General features: G+C 43.7%; 1 protein-coding gene across 3 annotated transcripts in view; it reads right to left on the minus strand.

The window, feature by feature from the left end:
• Positions 1 to 18,357, minus strand: part of CHUK (component of inhibitor of nuclear factor kappa B kinase complex) — a 496,520-nt gene that overhangs the window by 346,271 nt on the left and 131,892 nt on the right. For all 3 annotated transcript variants that reach the window (XM_075349105.1, XM_075349104.1, XM_075349106.1), the window contains 3 exons: positions 16,729 to 16,798; positions 15,401 to 15,489; positions 15,242 to 15,331 (listed from right to left, as the gene is read on the minus strand). In XM_075349105.1, the coding sequence (XP_075205220.1) occupies positions 15,242 to 15,331; positions 15,401 to 15,489; positions 16,729 to 16,798 (249 nt within the window). The remainder of the gene's footprint in view (positions 1 to 15,241; positions 15,332 to 15,400; positions 15,490 to 16,728; positions 16,799 to 18,357) is intronic.

Genomic DNA, 18,357 nt, shown 5'->3' on the forward strand with positions numbered 1-18,357 from the left:
AGGTGAGTAAAGAGTTTATTATTTTACTATGGGCAGCAGCATGGGGGCCATAGCTAACACAGGGGGAGGGGGCATGTGCGATCAAAGGTAAGCACAGGCAGATAATATGCGCAGCTCCCCCAGCCCATCGCCGCAGTGCAGTTTCAGCACCATGGTGGTGGACAGCGGCTGTGCATATTGTATGAGCGGGTGCAGGAGATCAAAGGCTGCCGCCCACAGCTTCACAATCCTCTACCATCCCCCCAGGCCCCCCAGCACCGCTCCAGAGCGGCCTCCACCTGCCCTGGACCCTGAAGTATATAATCTGTATATTCGGTATATAAGACGCACCCCCTACTTTCCCCCAAAATTTGGGGGAACAAAAGTGCGTCTTATAAAGCGAAAAATACGGTATATATATATATATATATATATATATATATATATATATATATATATATATATATATATATATATATATATATATATATATATATATATATATGTACATGTGAATATTATAAGCAAGTGAATATAGGAGGGAATATTATTTAGGTCTATAATAAGGTCTGATAGGCCTATATTGTCAGTGGATTGTTTTTTTAACTTTTTCATTTGATTTATTTTAGCCAAGGACTTAGTGTCGTTTGTTGTGCATGACTGCATTGATGGAAGTGGGATGACATATACAGTGACCCATGTATCGCAATCTATAACATCGGATACAATATAATATCCCTGAGAAGTTACAGCAATAAACCTTGATGGAAAAGAAAAAAAGAAAAATAAAGAAATGTGTGTTTGGCATAAATAATTTATGACGTCCTATGCATATGAAATTTGGAAATGATATACAGCTGTAATGTATGAGCTCTGATATATTGGTGTGAAATGTCAGAGATACACTACAAGCCGGCTTCTACTATATTATCTTGTTGGATGAAAAAGAATGAAATGTGTGTTTGACATAAATAATATATGGATTTTAGAAATGATATATAACTGTTAATTATATGCTTGATATATCCGCAGTAAATGATGTCAGATGTACAATATATGCCGGCTTTTACTATTATTATTATCATGTACTGCTGTATGCCGAGTTAGAATATTGTATATACAAAAGGACGTCTTTACAGTTATGTAATAATGGATGTAAAATTCTTTTTCTGATAAGATATGGAATCTATATTTTGGAATCTATTGATACTTGTGTCATATGGGGGGGATCACTGACACAGCGCTGATTTATTACAATTTATTGGTTGTGATACATGTGATTATCATGGCTGTGTCAGTCACCCTCCCATTATATATTATATTTTATATTTTGTATTTTGTCTATATGGAATACCGAGGTTAAGGTCCGTATGCGCTGTATTGGGCATACGTAGAATCTACTACATATGAGTGCTAGTCTAAAATGTGACATCATTGCCGGTAGCGCGCATGCTCTGTTTTTCCGCTCCTCAGACTTCTTGGCGTGCGCACATCATGTGCCCTAAAGCGTGATGACGTTTGCGGGTCAGCGCGCGCAGCCCGGAAATCTCTTTAAAATGAGGACGTGGCAACATCGTCATGCGCCCGCGCATACCGGAAGTAGCTTATGCTACGCAATGATGAAAGCACACTACGACACTGCCATTGGCTGGATCACAATATATAAACACAGACGTTCCCCCACCCTGACACCCCCCCTTTTGATAAAGCGAGTGGCGAAACGTACGTCAGGGGTGGAGGGACGCATGGCCAGATAATCCATTGTACAATGTAAGTAATTTTCAATTCTCTGAGTGCTAGTCATTGACTAATTAGCGGCATTATTCCGCGGTGTGTTACATAGACAGTCTTGTACTTGTTTAGCTGGATGATAGAGATATTGTTGCCAAATCAGTGTGACATGGTGGGATGATTCACCTGGGGTTGGTAGGAGGTGCATGGCACTTATGATGACGGTGTCGGTTTCTATTGTATAGAATATCAGCTCGTGCTGAGGATTCATAAGCAATAGGCAAGCCGATCCGGCCATATATGTGGCCTGCTGCCCTATATCATTGCTCTAGGATGAAAATAGGTCACTGTACCCTCCCTACCTTAATATTTGCCACACTGAAGTAGCAAAATAGTAGATGGTACTGATGGTAGTTTTGACGGTTCTATGTGACACTTTATAACTACATAATGTAGCACAAGATAGAAATGGTGTGTAGATATTCTGGAACCATGTGCCCCCCAGGTGGCTCTCTTGTTTAAATTGTAAATTGAATGAGTTTACTGAGAATAAAATGAGATTTCATGATAAATGGTATTGATTCACTTCTTTCTTGGTCGGTATTCCGGAGCCAAGTTGTGGTAGTTTAGTCTTATTGAAGTGTGTATAGGTATTGGACTTAGGTAATTAACTATGAATATATTATCTGCTCCAGTGCAACTGTCACTCAACAGCCAGCTAATTTTATAAAGTTTACATTTTTAGATTTCAAAACAAACATCCGAGCTGACCACTACAGGTATGTATAGAATCAGCCTGATCAGTGATCAGTGCACACGCTGCGTTTCCAAACGCAGCGTTTTGGATGCCAAAAATCGGTGCGGAAAGAAAAGCAGCATGTCACTTCTTTTGTGCGTTGTGGCTGCATTCTCCCCCCATTGAAATCAATGATGCGGGTCAGACCGCAGCTACAATGCAGTTCGCTGCATTTTTGTTGCGGTCCGCGGGCTTTGTCGGCATACAGAACGCAGGTATTTACCTGGAAGTGAGGTCAAGAGGTTTCCTGTTGACCTCCCTTCTTGGCAAAGTTCAGGAAAGCCCCTGGTGTCGCCAAAGTGCCCGCCCCGACCCCCCTCCCGAAAATCCAACATGGCCGCGCGCACAGCAGCGCACCGGCCGCCCCACTCCTCTGTTTCTGTCGCATGTGCAATAACACATGCGACAGAAAACTGCTCCCCAAGCCCTGCCAGGTCACCCCCTATTCCCCCCGGTGTCCTACGGTGTCCCCCGGTAACCCCCGTACCTGTCACAGCGCTGATCCCCCGCGACCCCCCTCCTCCTTCACAGTGCGCGCCGGTCACATGTGCCGAGCAGCTGACGGCTTCCTGTGTTCAGTGTGAGCTGCGCTGGCTGCTGCTGCTCGGCACTGTGCAGCTGTGACCCGGGGAGAGTGGGTGCAGATTCTTTGCACCCACTCTCCTCAAATGGAGGGTCTGCACTGCTAGAAAATGGGGGACATGTACCCTGAGCGTGCCCCCCATATTCTAGAAGGTCCAGAGGCGACGTGGGACGTCAAAAATGGATACTGCGGACCCAATTTTTTTTTCTTTTCAATAAATTGTTCAAAGAGGGAATGTTTTTGGGGAATGTTTTTTCAAATAAATTTTTTTTTGGTTGTCAATTTTTTTTGCTATTACTGTCAATTAGTTATGTCTGGTATCAAATAGACGCCGTGACATCACTAATTGCTGGGCTTGATGCCAGGTGACATTACACATCTGGTATCAACCCCATTTATTACCCAGTTTGCCACCACACCAGGGCGCGGGATGAGTTGGGGCAAAGCACCAGGATTGGCGCATCTAATGGATGCGCCACTTCTGGGGAGGCTGTGGCCTGCTATTTTTAGGCTGGGAAGAGTCCAATAACCGTGGCTCTTCCGATCCTGAGAATACCAGACCCCAGCTGTCAGCTTCACCTTGGCTGGTGATCTAATTTGGGGGGGACCCCATGTTTTTTTTTTTTTAATTATTTATAAATAAAAAAAAAAAAAAAGCAGCTTGGGGAGCCCTCCAAATTGATCACCAGACAAGATGAAGCTGTCAGCTGTGGTTTGCAGGCTACAGCTGTCTGCTTTACCCTGACTGGCTATCAAAAATAGGGGGGACCCCACGTCATTTATTTTAATTATTTTTTTTTTGGGCTAAATACAAGGCTAGGCACCCTTTAGTGCCACATGAAAGGCACTAAAGGGCGCCAGCTTAGAATATGCAGGGGGGTGGGACGTTATATATATGTTTGACATCCATTGACACATTTTAGGCTGTGTGCCCATAATCAGGGTTTGCAGCGTTATGGGCGCAGAGTGTTTTCCCTGCGTCCATAACGCTGCGTTGTGCAGAAGAAGCACAGTGGAAGGAATTTTAGAAATCCTGTGCCCACTGTGCTTCTCTTCTCCGCAGCATAAACTGACCTATGGTGCAGCTTCCCGAGCCTCAGCATGTCAATTTATGCTGCGGAGACAAGAGTGTTCTCTGCAGGTAGCATAGAGCTCCACAGCAGCCTGAACCCAAATCGTGGGCATGGGCAGCTGCGTTCTCCCGTGGACAACACTCACATCTCTGCAGGAAGGCTGACACTGTGTACTGGATGTACTGTGGCACTGTCACATGTGGTCAAAAACGCACCTGAAGAAAACGCATGGAAAACGCACGAAAAATGCACGAAAAACGCATGCGTTTTTGATGCGTTTTTTTCAAAACGCATTGTTTACAATTCTCCCCTCTGCCAGAGGGTGCGTTTTTTTCCGCGCTGAAAAAAACGCAACGTGTGCACATAGCCTAAAGTTTATGATTACATGCTGCAGCCCCCAGTCAAGTGCTTATTTTGGCTGTGTATCAAAATAAGAGGGATCCCGTGCAGCAATGTTTTGTTTTTTTTAACTATTTAAATAAGCAATTTTTTAAAAAAAAACAATGTGCATCCCCCCCCTCCGATTTTGAAACCCAGCCATGATAAAGCCAACATATGTGGGCTGGTATTCTCAGGCTGGGCAGGCCCATGGTTACTGGGCCCCAGCCTAAAAATAGCAGCCTGCAGACGCCCAGAATTGTTGCATCCGCTAGATGTGACAATCCTGGCACTTTATCGGGGTCATCCCGACTGCGCTTGTGCAGTGGCAATTGGGGTGATATCAAAGGTTAATGACAGCTCACAGCTGCCACCAGGTCCTACTAATTGGGTGGAGTCTATGAGACCTTCCATTACTAAAATGTAAGTGAGAAGAAATAAAAACACAAAGCTCAAAAAAATCCGTTATTTGAAATAAAATGCCAAAAAAAAAAAAACACTCAGTTTCACCCCTTCATTAACCCCAAATACCCAGTTCCAATGTAGTTTACACAAGGTCCCACGACAATCCTGGCTCTGCTACATACATAAGTCACAGCGTACAGGTAAGAACATGTCCGTATGCTGTAAGCTTCAGGCAAAGACTGACTGAGCCGCAGCGATGACGTCAATCAATTTATCTATGGTCATAGCTAGGGCTTCCCACGGTACCCAACTTGTGAACACAGGTAAACTGAAGTCAGGTAACCTCACTAAACTCAGTAACCTGACCTCAGAGGAACTGAGTTCACAGATTTGCATCTCCTGGCAGAAAACCACGTTTTTTTCCCAAGAGATGCAGATTTGGCGCTGAAATTTATACATTATATTCCTTCACCCAAGAAAAATTGCATAAAAACAGCTGTGATCTGTGATTAACCCCTTATTGCCCAATTGACACTACACCTGGCCAATTGGGACGAGTCGGATAAAGTTCCAGAATTGTCGCATCTAATCGATAGAACAATTCTGGGATGCTGCAGGCTACTATTTTTAGGCGGGGGGGGGGGGGGCGGCAATAACCATGGGCCTTCCCAGCCCGAGAATACCAGCCCCCAGCCGCCTATCTTAGAATGACTGGGAATTAAAATTGGGGAAGGGAGAAAAATCACACGACACTTATTTAGATTATTTATAATATCATATTATATATTGCAGGCTTTATCTGTGCTGGGTATCATACTATGGAGGGACCCTATGCCAATTTATTTATTTATTTTTACAACACTATACATACACAGACAGCGTGTGTGATTCCAAGCAGTCAGACACGCTGTCACACAGTTTGGGGGCGCGGTCTGACAACAACCAATCACAATATGCATGAGGATAATGAGCAGAACCAGAAGTAGTGTTACAGCCGTGCGGGAGACTTGGTAAGTATAACACGCCTGCTCTAATTCCAATAGCCCTTTTTAAAACCATTTTAAAGTACATGATTGGGGTCTCTTATAGACTTATATGGGGATCGGGGTCCGGCCAAATAATGGGAATTCATTCCAGGCCTACAACTGAAAAAAAAAAAAAAAAAAAAAAAAAAAAACATCCGGTTGCACCCACCGATTCCAGATATCTGCGGGTTTGCTCATCACTAATTGTGTGTGCAGTATTTACATCAGAAAAATATGTAGCAAATCTGCTGTCACTACTGATATGTTGGTGGGAAAAACAGAATCAAAGATGCGTTTTTGAAGCATTTTTTAAATGTGTTTTTCATGCGTGTTCACATTCATTATGAGAGAAATGTTTTTTTTTTGAGGTTCCAAAATGGCCGCTGTCAGGGGCAGACGTGGATGCGGGAGCTCCTGATCTATCCATGGGCATCCTGCTCCCTGGCGGGCATTAAACACATCTGGCTATCTCATCCAAGCCCCCAGAGTGCCACAAGAAAGAAGGGACCCTCATTTGCCGGCGGCACCCATAGGAGTGTATCCTAGGGCCCAGATACAGTTGCGGCCTGGCAGAGCATTGGCGGTGACAGGGCCAGAGAAACGCGGTCCCAGGAAAACGGAGGCTCCCGCCGGAGGAAAGACAGAGCTCCCCAGGGGGCTCAGAAGGTACGGGCGGTAGTCAGACGACCCCCATTCCCTATCTTCCTGGCCCGGATTGATCCGCTGCTCCGGGGAGCCGCCGCCGCCGTTTTGATTCCCCAGCCGCCCAGCTCTGAGGAAGGTGGACGGAGCCGAGACCGCGCGGGCAGCCAGAGCAAGCCGGAGGACCTGTGGAGGTGAAGAGGCCCGGTACTCACCAGTGGGTCGGTCGGAGGGCCTGAGGCGCGGTTTTCTGAAGGGGCCGCGCGAAGCGCCTGGGACGCGGCGCGAGGTATCGCGACGGTGGGGAGCGGCACTCCGAGAGAAACCTGCAGCACCGGAGCGAAGGCCTGGCGGTGAGTGAGTCATCCTCCAGCACCCGGCTACACGCCTGCCCCTCTCCTGCTCCGAGGCTCCAAATCCAGCCGGCGGTGACAGTCGGACCCAGCTGCGGGCACCCAGCATCCAGGCGCCCCCCTCCATTGCCCCCCCCCCGTGTAGCTCAGCGGCCGCCATCACTGCTGAGTGAGGAATCGCAGGGGGAATAGGGGCCAGTGCTGAGGGCAGATAGGGTCCCCATACACCGGGACTCTACCAAGTGAAAGGTGAACGGACTCGGTCCAGGGAGACCCCCCTTTCAAGATACCCAGGGACATAGGGAGCCGTGAGGAGCTGCTCTGTGCCCCTTTACATTATAGGGTGCTCAGTCGGCTCGGGTTTGGGGCCTAAACCACATAGGAACCTGGCCAGTGGCAGGATCTGGGCGAAGAGGATATAGAGAGAGGTCACACAGTGGTACCTCCAACATAGGGACGCTCTCTTCTCGCCTCTTTCCCCTCCCTGAAGGAGTATAATGTTTTAAAGATCTGTGCAATTTGGAGGGAGCGGAGTGGCCTAACCCCTACTATTCATTCTCTCAAGCATAACACCTCATATGTCTGGACTTTAACATGGTCAAAATCGGCAACGCACGAGCTAGTTCACTTCCCAGACCAGTCAAATCTACCACCCAGGCTGATGTCGATAAATTTCTCAAAAAACACTTCCATACAGCTGACGCTAAAACAGGCAGCCCCCAAAGCATGTCTACCAGCGACGCACAAGATATAGATGATGATGAAAGTGACACTGAAGGTGCTGATAATAGCAAGAGTCTCCCCATCTCAAGATCCTTTATGAAAAGGATCCTCAAAAATGCGCTGGAGCCGGTAGCAAGGGAGCTATCAGATATCAAACAAGAAATCGGCCAAATTGGACACAGGGTGGAATCCCTGGAAGCAGCCCAAGCCACAATAACCTCCACTTTCAACACTGTCATCTCCTGTCTTCGCCAACAGGAGGACAACATCAATCAAATTCATGCCATTCTGGAGGACCATGAGAATTGAGAAAGGCGAAACAATCTCAGATTAAAGGGTCTTCCAGAATCGGTAGCAAATGAAGCTTTGATCCCGACCCTGCAGGGCATCTTCACTGACCTGATGGACTCTGACCCTGTTCCACCATTAGAGCTGATAAGAGCTCATAGATCTTTGAGACCTCGACCTAAACAAGGGGAACCACCAAGGGATGTTATTTGCCACTTCCTGGATTACCGAATTAAAGAACTTATTCTTAAAAAAGCCAGAGAAGCGGAGTCTATAAGTCATGAAGGCTCTAAAATTCTGATTTTTCAGGACCTTGCTTCCACCACCCTGACCAAAAGAAGATTGCTACAACCCTTCACATCAGTGTTACGCCAACGCCAGTTTCCATACCGCTGGTTATTCCCATTTGGCATCGCTATCACTGCTAATGGAAAACACTATCAAGCCAAAACTTCTGCGGAGATAAGACGGATCTGTGAAGATTTGGGGATCACATTGGAGAAATACCCGGAGCTGGAAATTCATCGCTCGGCATCTACATTACAAATGCTTCCAGATCCAGCACCATGGCATAGCCTCACCCCAAAAGACCCATAGATCCAGGCGTAAAGCGGCGAAGAAACTCCAGATGAACTCTGAAGGCGAGCCCCCCTGAAGGGGTCTATGGTTGGGCCTATTGAAGTATATAACTGTTTATGCTAGCTTAAAACATAAAGTTATTACAGGGGTTTTGCACTTTTTGCTCCCTCTTGATGCACATTCTTTTTTATTTGAATTTCACACAGTTGAATATGTTGATACTAATACCCTGCTCTCTTTTGAACCTCTCTCTACCCCCTAGTCTCTCTATCTTTTCTACTCTCCTTCTGGTCTTGGGTCTGGTCCATTCATCTCGATGGGAAAAGAACAGATTGTCTTCCCGTTTGTACCATCATGTCATCACATCATAAGGTATTTACGGCAATAAGCCTTAATGCACATGGATTAAATTCCCCCGTACAAAGATCACAGACTTTGCATAGCCTGAAAAAGAGACACGCAGACATGATATTCTTCCAAGAAACACATTTCCGTGTCGGCAAAATCCCAAGCTTTGACAAAGCACACTACAACAATTGGTTCCATGCCCCCTCCCCACGTAAGGGCTCTAGAGGGGTTTCCATAGCCCTCGCTAAAGATATACCCTTCCTGGCTCAAGATGTAGCTACTGACCCGGAGGGCCGATTTATTTTCGTCAAAGGTATGCTGGCCGGCTCTATGGTAACCCTAGGGAATGTATATGCCCCAAATGTCAAACAGATTCGATGGTTGATGTCCACGCTCAAAAAATTCCGCATTTTTTCAGAAGGTACTCCAATATTGTGCGGTGACTTTAATGTGGCCATGGAGCCCAAGCTGGATTCCACTGCAAAAAAAAGTCACCTCTCTTTAAGGGACCTATCTCGGATTAAATGCTCTCTTCACTCCCTCTCTGATTGATATCTGGCGATATCAGCACCCCACAACCAAAGACTTCACATTCTTCTCAAACCCCCACAAATCATATCATAGACTAGACTACATTTTTCTACCTAGGCATTTACTACCCAATGTCACTGAATCAGAGATCCATTCTATACCCTACTCTGACCATGCTTATGTTTCAGTTAGTTTCTCACTCCTGAGGCCGTACTGGCTACATCGTACGTGGAGATTGAATAAATCCATTCTCTCCTCGGAAGAAAATAAGAAACGCATATCTGAATGTCTCCGTAATTATTTTGCAGAGAACAAGACACCAGATATTGCGGCCCCAATGTTGTGGGAAGCGCATAAGTCGGTCATTAGGGGAGAACTGATCTCCATCTCCTCACATCTCAACAAGCAGAGGAAACTGTTCTTGCAGACTCTGTATGCTGAAATAGCCATATTGGAGGCCCAACATAAGAAATCCCTTTCCCAACAGACACTAGAACAATTGACTGCGAAGCGTGTGGAACTCAGGGATATACTTAATAAGCAATCGGCAAAGTTTTATCTCAGCTGGAGGAATCGTATGTTCCTCCATGGGGATAAGGCTTCCAAGCTTACGATGTCCATGATAAAAAAAAGACAGGCTCGCACGTTCATTCATGCAATTAAAACCTCACAGGGGCACCGTACGCAAGACTATTCTCAAATCTCGAATGAATTTCTTCGTTTCTACAAAAATTTATATCAAATTCGAGCAGAAGAGTCAGCTCTGGAGAGAGACAAGAGGATATGTGGTATACAAAACTACTTAGCTAAATTGAATCTTCCGAAACTTTCTAAACCACAGCAGGCGTCCTTAGAAAAACCATTCTCCCGGGCTGAGGTTCAGTGCATCCTGTCCAGGAGCCCCGTGGGGAAGGCTCCAGGTCCAGATGGCCTCCCCATTATATATTATAAGAAATTCTTTGATATTCTGGGGGATCATCTATTAGCTTCCTGCAACGCCCTTCTACATGGCGACCCTATACCCAAGCAGGCACTAGAGGCACATATATCATTAATACACAAAGACGGGAAAGATCCAGAGTGTTGTGGAAACTACAGGCCCATCTCACTCTTGAATGTAGACCTAAAGATATATGCTAGTTTAATTGCCAATCGAGTGGCAGATATCCTTCCAGATCTCATCTCCCCAGAACAATCAGGGTTTGTCAGGGGTAGAGAGGGGAAGGATAACGCGCTAAGAGTAATAAACCTAATGCAATTCGCCAGGACACATAAGCTGCCTCTAGTCCTGCTGGGGACGGACGCCGAGAAGGCATTTGATAGAGTGGACTAGACCTTCTTGCGGGAGACGCTGGAGGCCTTCCACTTTCCTCCGGATACCACACGCGCAATCCTACAGATGTACACAGCCCCCACAGCCAGGATTAAAATAAATAATACTCTCACCAACCCTTTTGACATTAAAAATGGCACAAGACAGGGTTGCCCCTTATCCCCCCTACTCTTTGTTTTGGTCATGGAGCCATTGCTAACCTCCATTCAACAGGACCGGGACATTGAGGGGTTTAAGCTGCAGGGAGTTCACCACAAGTCCGCCGCCTTTGCCGATGACTTGTTGGTGGTAATGTCCAAGCCGGAGAGGGGTTTCCCTGCCTTTATGAAATTATTAGAGGAATATGGCCGATGGTCCAACTTCAAAATAAACCTATCCAAATCAAAAGCATTAAGCATTAATGTCGCCAGTAAAGTCACTAAATCTCTCCAAAACGCGTTCCCTTTTCGGTGGCCAAATAGTCATATAACATACTTAGGCATTAAGATAGGGAAAACCTTCAAGTCCCTATTTGATCTCAATTACAAGCCCCTTCTTCCTAAACTTACCACACAAATAGCCTCGTGGAAGGCTCCCTTCCTTTCGTGGATGGGTCGGAAAAATATAATTAAAAGCATTATACTTCCAAAGTTTATTTACCTTTTTCAAATGCTACCCATTCCAATCCCCGCAGCTTTTCTCTCTCAATGTAACTCTTTAATCTCCAACTACGTCTGGGACAAACATAAACCGAGAATCAACTTTCAAACATTGAACCTCCCAAGGGACAGGGGGGGCATGGGGCTTCCCAACATATCGGTATATTACCAAGCCGCCGTCCTGTCTAGAACGGTAGACTGGATCAGACGCCCACCGACTAAATTGTGGATACCCATAGAAGAATACCTAGCCCCTACTCCTCTACGAGCTATGCTACTTTCCCCTGCTAACCAGAGGGATAAAAGATTCGTCACAAATGAGCTTACGAAAATTCTATTGCACAAACGGAAGGAAAACAGAGAGATACTGGCCCCGCCCCTCTCTCCTTTAACCCAAGTTTCCGACATATTAGATGCTGATGTAAACCAAGCCGCGTCCACGAAATCCACATTTCTGACCAATGTGAATGTTCCGATAGCTGATCTCTTGGTGGACGGCTCTTTGATTTCTGATCAGGAGATGGGTATGAATCCAGACCTCTCTAAGCTCACATTTCTTCATCATACAAAGCTAAAATATGTGATTCATCCATTACTACCTCACACTCAGCTTGACAGACCTTTAACTACTTTCGAATCGTTTTGCATGCAAACCCGGACTCCCAGGAAAATTCTTTCTAACCTGTACCAGACCCTGCTTGCAAAAAATCCTGTGGTAAAGAGAGCATATATACTAAGATGGGAAAGGGATCTGAATACTATCTTTACTGATTTACAAACGAGCCAGATTTATAATGCCTCACATGGCCCGTCGTGTTGTGTGAGAGTTCAAGAGAACTCGTTTAAAGTGATTGCGAGATGGTACATTATCCCCACCTCGTCTAGTACATGGAGCTCTTCCAACTCAGATCAATGCTGGCGATGCGAGAGAGACAAGGGAACATATTTACATGTTTGGTGGTCTTGTCCGATAGTCCAGACCTTCTGGCGGATGGCATCAAAGTTAATATATGAACTCACAGGCAAACAGGGGGTTCTGGAACCTGGACAAATGCTTCTGAACTTCCCAATGTGGCCTAAAGACAAAGCTACTTCAAAATTGGCGTCATTTGTAGGCTCAGCGTGTAAACTTCTCATTGCCCAATTGTGGCGCACAACGAAAATTCCTACTCTCACACAGCTCTTGCTGAAGATTGATCAATTGTATCACGTTGAAGAACTCTCAGCCCTTTCGCGTCAAAATATGCTCTCTTTCCTTCAGGTCTGGAAGGCTTGGCAGGCCTATAAGTCTAAACCGCAATTTTCAATAGTAACTTCGCAGACGGTAGCATAGGGGACTGTAAGTTACCCCTCCCCTCACCAATGTGATGAATGGCAGCTGTCTAAACATCCATACCACGAACTGAATGGACCCAAGACCAAAACCTGCTCCTTTCTTCTCTCCTTTCTATTTCTTTCCCCTTCCCTTTCGTCTCTTGAACCCTCTAACTCTAATTCTGTAACTGAATTTCATGCGACGAAGTTCGCTCTCCTAGATTCTAGACCCCCCCCTGCCTCTAGTATCTAGGATACCTGTTGATAAAAATTGTTGCATATTAAAACGGAAACCAGAATACTAAGTTAATTGGGGCTTTCCCATTACTAGATAGTTAAGTTTATTATCTTGATGGTTCGGACAGCACATATGTAATCTGAGCTATGAAGCTGAAACGGAAAGCGTCTGATGCAAATGTGATTGTATTAGTCAAATCTGTGACTTCTATTGTTTGTGTATTTTTATTTTTCTTTTGCTTCAATAAACAAAACATTAAAACAAACATTATGAGAGAAATCTGCAAAAAACACAAAGAATCGACATTGAAAAATTTACATCTGCTGAAAATATGAATCGAAAAAATAACTACTGTGTGCATGAGATTTCGGGAATCTCATTCACTTTGCTGGGATTAGGAAATCCTTCAGTTTTTATGACATAGGCTGCTTTCACACTACTTTTTTTTTTTTTTTACCATGCGTCATGAACGTTTTTTTTGCTGTAAAAGCGGATCCTGCTTTTACAGCAAAAAAAACGCATTTATTTTGCCGGATCCTGTCACTTTAAGTTTATGGGCGGGCATTGGAGTCATGTGATCGGGAGTCAGTGGAACTGAACGTGATAGACTGGGATCCGGCTTGTGACAGCTGCGGAGGCTCGTAACCAAGGTAAACATCGGGTAACTTGCTTGGATACCCAATATTTATGTTGGTTACGAGCGTCTGCACATGTAACCAAGGTAAACATCGGGTAACTTGCTTGGATACCCGATATTTATGTTGGTTACGAGCATCCGCAGGGGCTAGGAGCCGGGCTGCCTGCTCCCTGCACACGTAACAAACGTAAACATCGGGTAACTAAGAGAAGCGCTTTGCTTGGTTACCCGATATTTATCTTGGCTACGAGTGTCCGCATCTCTCAGGCGGGGGAGAGAGGAGAGGGAGAGTGAGAGAGGCAGAGAGGGAGGGGGAGAGAGGCAGAGAGGGAGGGGGAGAGAGGCAGAGAGGGAGGGGGAGAGAGGCAGAGAGGGAGGGGAGAGAGAGGCAGAGAGGGAGGGGGAGAGAGGCAGAGAGGGAGGGGGAGAGAGGCAGAGAGGGAGGGGGAGAGAGGCAGAGAGGGAGGGGGAGAGAGGCAGAGAGGGAGGGGGAGAGAGGGACTGATCACCTGAGGCTGGTTTCTGTGCATGTTCAGTAGAGCAAGCAGGATCCTGTCTATCAGCATGCCAGCTTTCACATGCGTTTGCATGCCGTTTAGTCAGGATCCAGCAATTTGCAGTATTTGGAGTAGCGTTTTTGAAAATGTTAAAAAACTGCAACTCGCTGGATCCTCACTATAATGCACGCAAACGCACGTGAACGCATGTTGACGCGAGTCCATTGCAAATGCATTGAATTGAAAACGCATTTGCACTGGATCAGTTTTTGCGTTAAAAAACGTTCAGGACGCATGTTAAAAAAACGTAGTGTGAAAGCAGCCAAATATGAGCAGAAATAACGCAAACAAAAAATTGGGACAAACTGCAAAAACCCTTAGGTCCCTTTCAGACTGCATTTTTACTTACAGTCAGTCATCCCGTCGCGGCATTCGTCCAAACCACCCCTCTCCTCCCCCACCCTGCAAAGCGGGTTTCGGATGCATGTGCTTACAGGGCCATTGACTATAATGGAGCAGAATCAGTTAGCGTGTGCTCTTTCTTCCACCATTTTTGCACATATACGTTTTCTGCAGGCGGACACAGAAAACGCCAGTGGGGCTTTTCACATAGCCATCTATTTTTGTAGACTGAGTAATCCACATAAAATCGCAGAGACACATCCAATAATGATCCGAGACTCAGAACAAACTTGCCAAAATAAGTCTATGGTTTTATGAAAAAATAATAATCAGCACTCGGATGCCATCAGTGGGCTGCTTAGTTTTCACGGACTGTTAGAAGTTGATGAAACCTCCATCAGGTTTATTTTTACATGCAAGAAAAATTGATGAAACTGATTGTAAAAATGGACACATTGACCAAACTGTAATGACATTGATTAAACGAAGACTGTGTTGTGCGTACGAGAAGGTGTGAAGGCAAATTTGGAGTAACTGATGAGAGAAAAATGTCCACAGTTTTCTATGAGATTGTTCCTTTCCCAATCATCCGATGCAGCAGTTGTGTAACTCAAATGTGAAGGAAGGAAAAGAAAAAAAAAAAAAAGAAGACTATGGTATGTCATAAATGCCTTTTCTGGGGTAGCCCACTAACTAACAAATCTGCAATAGATACAAATTTATGTATGCAAAAAAACATGAAACATACCAGGTACTGCAGCGTTCCTACAAAAGAGGTACAGAGGCTTCCCTGATCAAGATCCTTGGCATAGCCTAAATCGATAATTTTGTGCACAATCTATAATAAGAAGAAATAGTAATTAATATAACATTTACCAAACAACACTTTATATAGAGTTGTAATTACCTTTCCACTACAGTCTTTAAGCACGATATTTTCTGGTTTCAAGTCTCTGTGTATGATACGGTTCTCATGTAGATACTGAATCCCGGAACCTAGACAGAAGTCTATAGTTTACACTGTTCTGTTGCAATAAGCATATTAAAAACATATTGGGCCCAATTCATTATTTGTGAGTATTCAATTCACTCTTGTCGTGGTATTCATTTTTTGTGCCAAATTCTTGAAAATTATGCAAGTGCTTCATGTATTTTGAGCAAAACACAAAATGCTCTATTTCTGTCTTTAATCTTTTTTTAGCACAAAAAGTTCCATGTTTCACTAAAATAGAACAAATGTTGTGCAAAAACTATGGCAGCTGGGGGTGTGTTGAAGACCTCTGTGCCTGCCATCACAAAACTCCTTGAAAGCTGCCTGTAGCTGCTTCAAGACCCCAAGAAGGATTAACAAAGTGGATAAAAAAAAAAAAAAAAAAAAAAGACTAAAAATCATTAACCTTTCCCTTCTCCCACCCAATAAAAATAAATAAACACACATGTGGTATTGACGCATCCAGAAAAGTCTGATCTATAAAAATAACTATCCAATTGGTAAACGCTGTAAAAAGGATAAAGAAATTCAAAGCGCCAAAATTGTGATTTTTTTTTTTTTTGGTCACCACAAGACAGCAGAAAATTGTTTTAAGACGCAATCAAAATATTATATCCATCTCAAAACTGTATAAAGAAAAACCCTGACTGACCACGGAAAATATCTGCCCTCACATGGCTCCATTGACCAAAAAATGAAAACATTATGGATCTCGGAAAATTGTAATTTAAAGAAAAAAAAAAAACAAAATTTTTTTTTCACATATATGATTTTGTTTACCATTAAAATAATGAAAAACGAGTTTGGCACAGTAATAATTGTACTGACGAGGAAATTTTCGCAATTTCAATACAATTGGAATTTTTTTTCTGGGTTTTCTAGTACATTATGGGGCAAAGTAATAGTTGTTCTTTAAAAGTAAAACTGGTCTGCAAAAAAAAAAAAAAAAGCCCTCATGCAGCTTTGTGTACAGAAAATTAAAAAATGTAATGACCGTTGGAGGAACAGGAGGAAAAAATGAAAGGATAAAAAAATAAAATGGAAATTTGGCCACATTGGGAAGAGGTTAAAAGAATAAAAGGGGCAAATGAAAAAAGGCAAAAAAACACAACCACCAAAAACAGTGAATCTGGCTAATTACATTTGGTAATGTTTCCTGCTAAAATGGGAATAACCCTTAAGTCTAGTAGTAAATGTGCCCATTACAATACAAGCACTGGCACTAGACCAGAGAGAACACATACCGATGTCACTTAAGATATTCAGTACTTGACTTTCCTTAAGACCACAGCAGTTTTCTGGTTTGTTTAAGAGCTAAAGTGAAAATAAGGAAAACAATAAGAGTAATACAAATACAAGTATTTGATTTTCTTATCAGTTTTGCTATTAACACTAGAAGTCCCAGAGAGGGGTCATTTAACATTTCTACCATTGGAACCCTATGGAGCTCAAAATTCCTGGGACTTCTAGTGTTAAAGGGGTTAAACAGTTAGTCATTATTTTAACACAGTTTGGTTTCCACTGTATAACAGCTGAACTAGAGTGGGTGTACAGACAAGCGATTAAGGTTATTAACGGAACGGGTGTATTAAATAGAAAAAAGGCACAAGGATATCTTTGCTCAGTTTATAAAATTTGTATTCTTCTAATTTCGGAATTTTCACTAATACATTATGAATGCAATAAAAATACCACCGTGGAAAGACGAAACTGCGTTTCTGATGACCGGCGTTCAGACATTAAATGAGTCCTGCTGGAATTCCACAATTAGAAAATTGTCATGTCAATTATCAACGAGCATAAAAATGCTGCCAAAGAAAGCCTTCCTGGATAAAACACCCTTGTCATATAGTCTTTCACAATATACGGTTGATTCAAATAATACATGTGAGGCGTTATGCCATCAAGCAGAGACACCAGCTGACAGGATGCGGAGTACGGAGATCTGTGGCAATGTTTTGGGGGTCCTCCAACTTTCACAAACCTAAAGGATCATTCAACCATTTTTTTTTACAGCTTCTGGATGTGTGGCTTGCAATACCTACACCGTGTGCAGAATTATTAGGCAAGTTGTATTTTAGATCATTTTTTCATTATTGATCAACAACTATGTTCTCAATCAACCCAAAAGACTCAAATATCAAAGCTTAATATTTTTGGAAGTTGTTTTTTCTTAGATTTGGCTATCTTAGGAGGATATCGGTTTGTGCAGGTAACTATTATGGTGCAGAATTATTAGGCAACTTAATAAAAACCAAATATATTCCCATCTCACTTGTTTATTTTCACCAGGTAAACCAATATAACTGCACAAAATTTAGAAATAAACATTTCTGACATGCAAAACAAAACCCCCCAAAAATTAGTGACCAATGTGCTGTTTCTATTTTTTTTTAGTTAAAACTGTTATTTAATGTTTTTCATGCTTCTCTGCTGCCATCTACTGGTCAGACCTTTCGGCTCCTCTGTTTCTTTTGTCCAGCCCATGGAAGTGTCTGCTGATCTTCTTACCTCAATTCCTGGCATATTCAGTTCAGCCAGAGTTTTTGTGAGAATCACATCCCTTATTGGAGCTGCTAGAAGCAAAGTCTTCTGACCTTAGTGGCTTCAGAATCAAGCATCACAAGAGAACCACAATGCCAGGTACTTGGATTACTGTACTCTGCATGTCCTAACCTTTGGAGAAAATACACCACCATTCTTTCATCTCAGCATGTGCATGTTTAACTCTGGAGCGCTCTTGTCCTGTCTGCCACACCTATAGGAAAAACGAAGGTAAGATTCTCACGCCATTCCATAACTACGCACCTTCAATCGCCTTTAAGTGGGGACAGAACAGTCAGAAGACTGCTTAACAGCTCAATTCCCCGGCT

The sequence above is a fragment of the Anomaloglossus baeobatrachus genome, chromosome 5, assembly GCF_048569485.1.
Source record: "Anomaloglossus baeobatrachus isolate aAnoBae1 chromosome 5, aAnoBae1.hap1, whole genome shotgun sequence".
Taxonomy (NCBI): Eukaryota; Metazoa; Chordata; class Amphibia; order Anura; family Aromobatidae; genus Anomaloglossus; species Anomaloglossus baeobatrachus.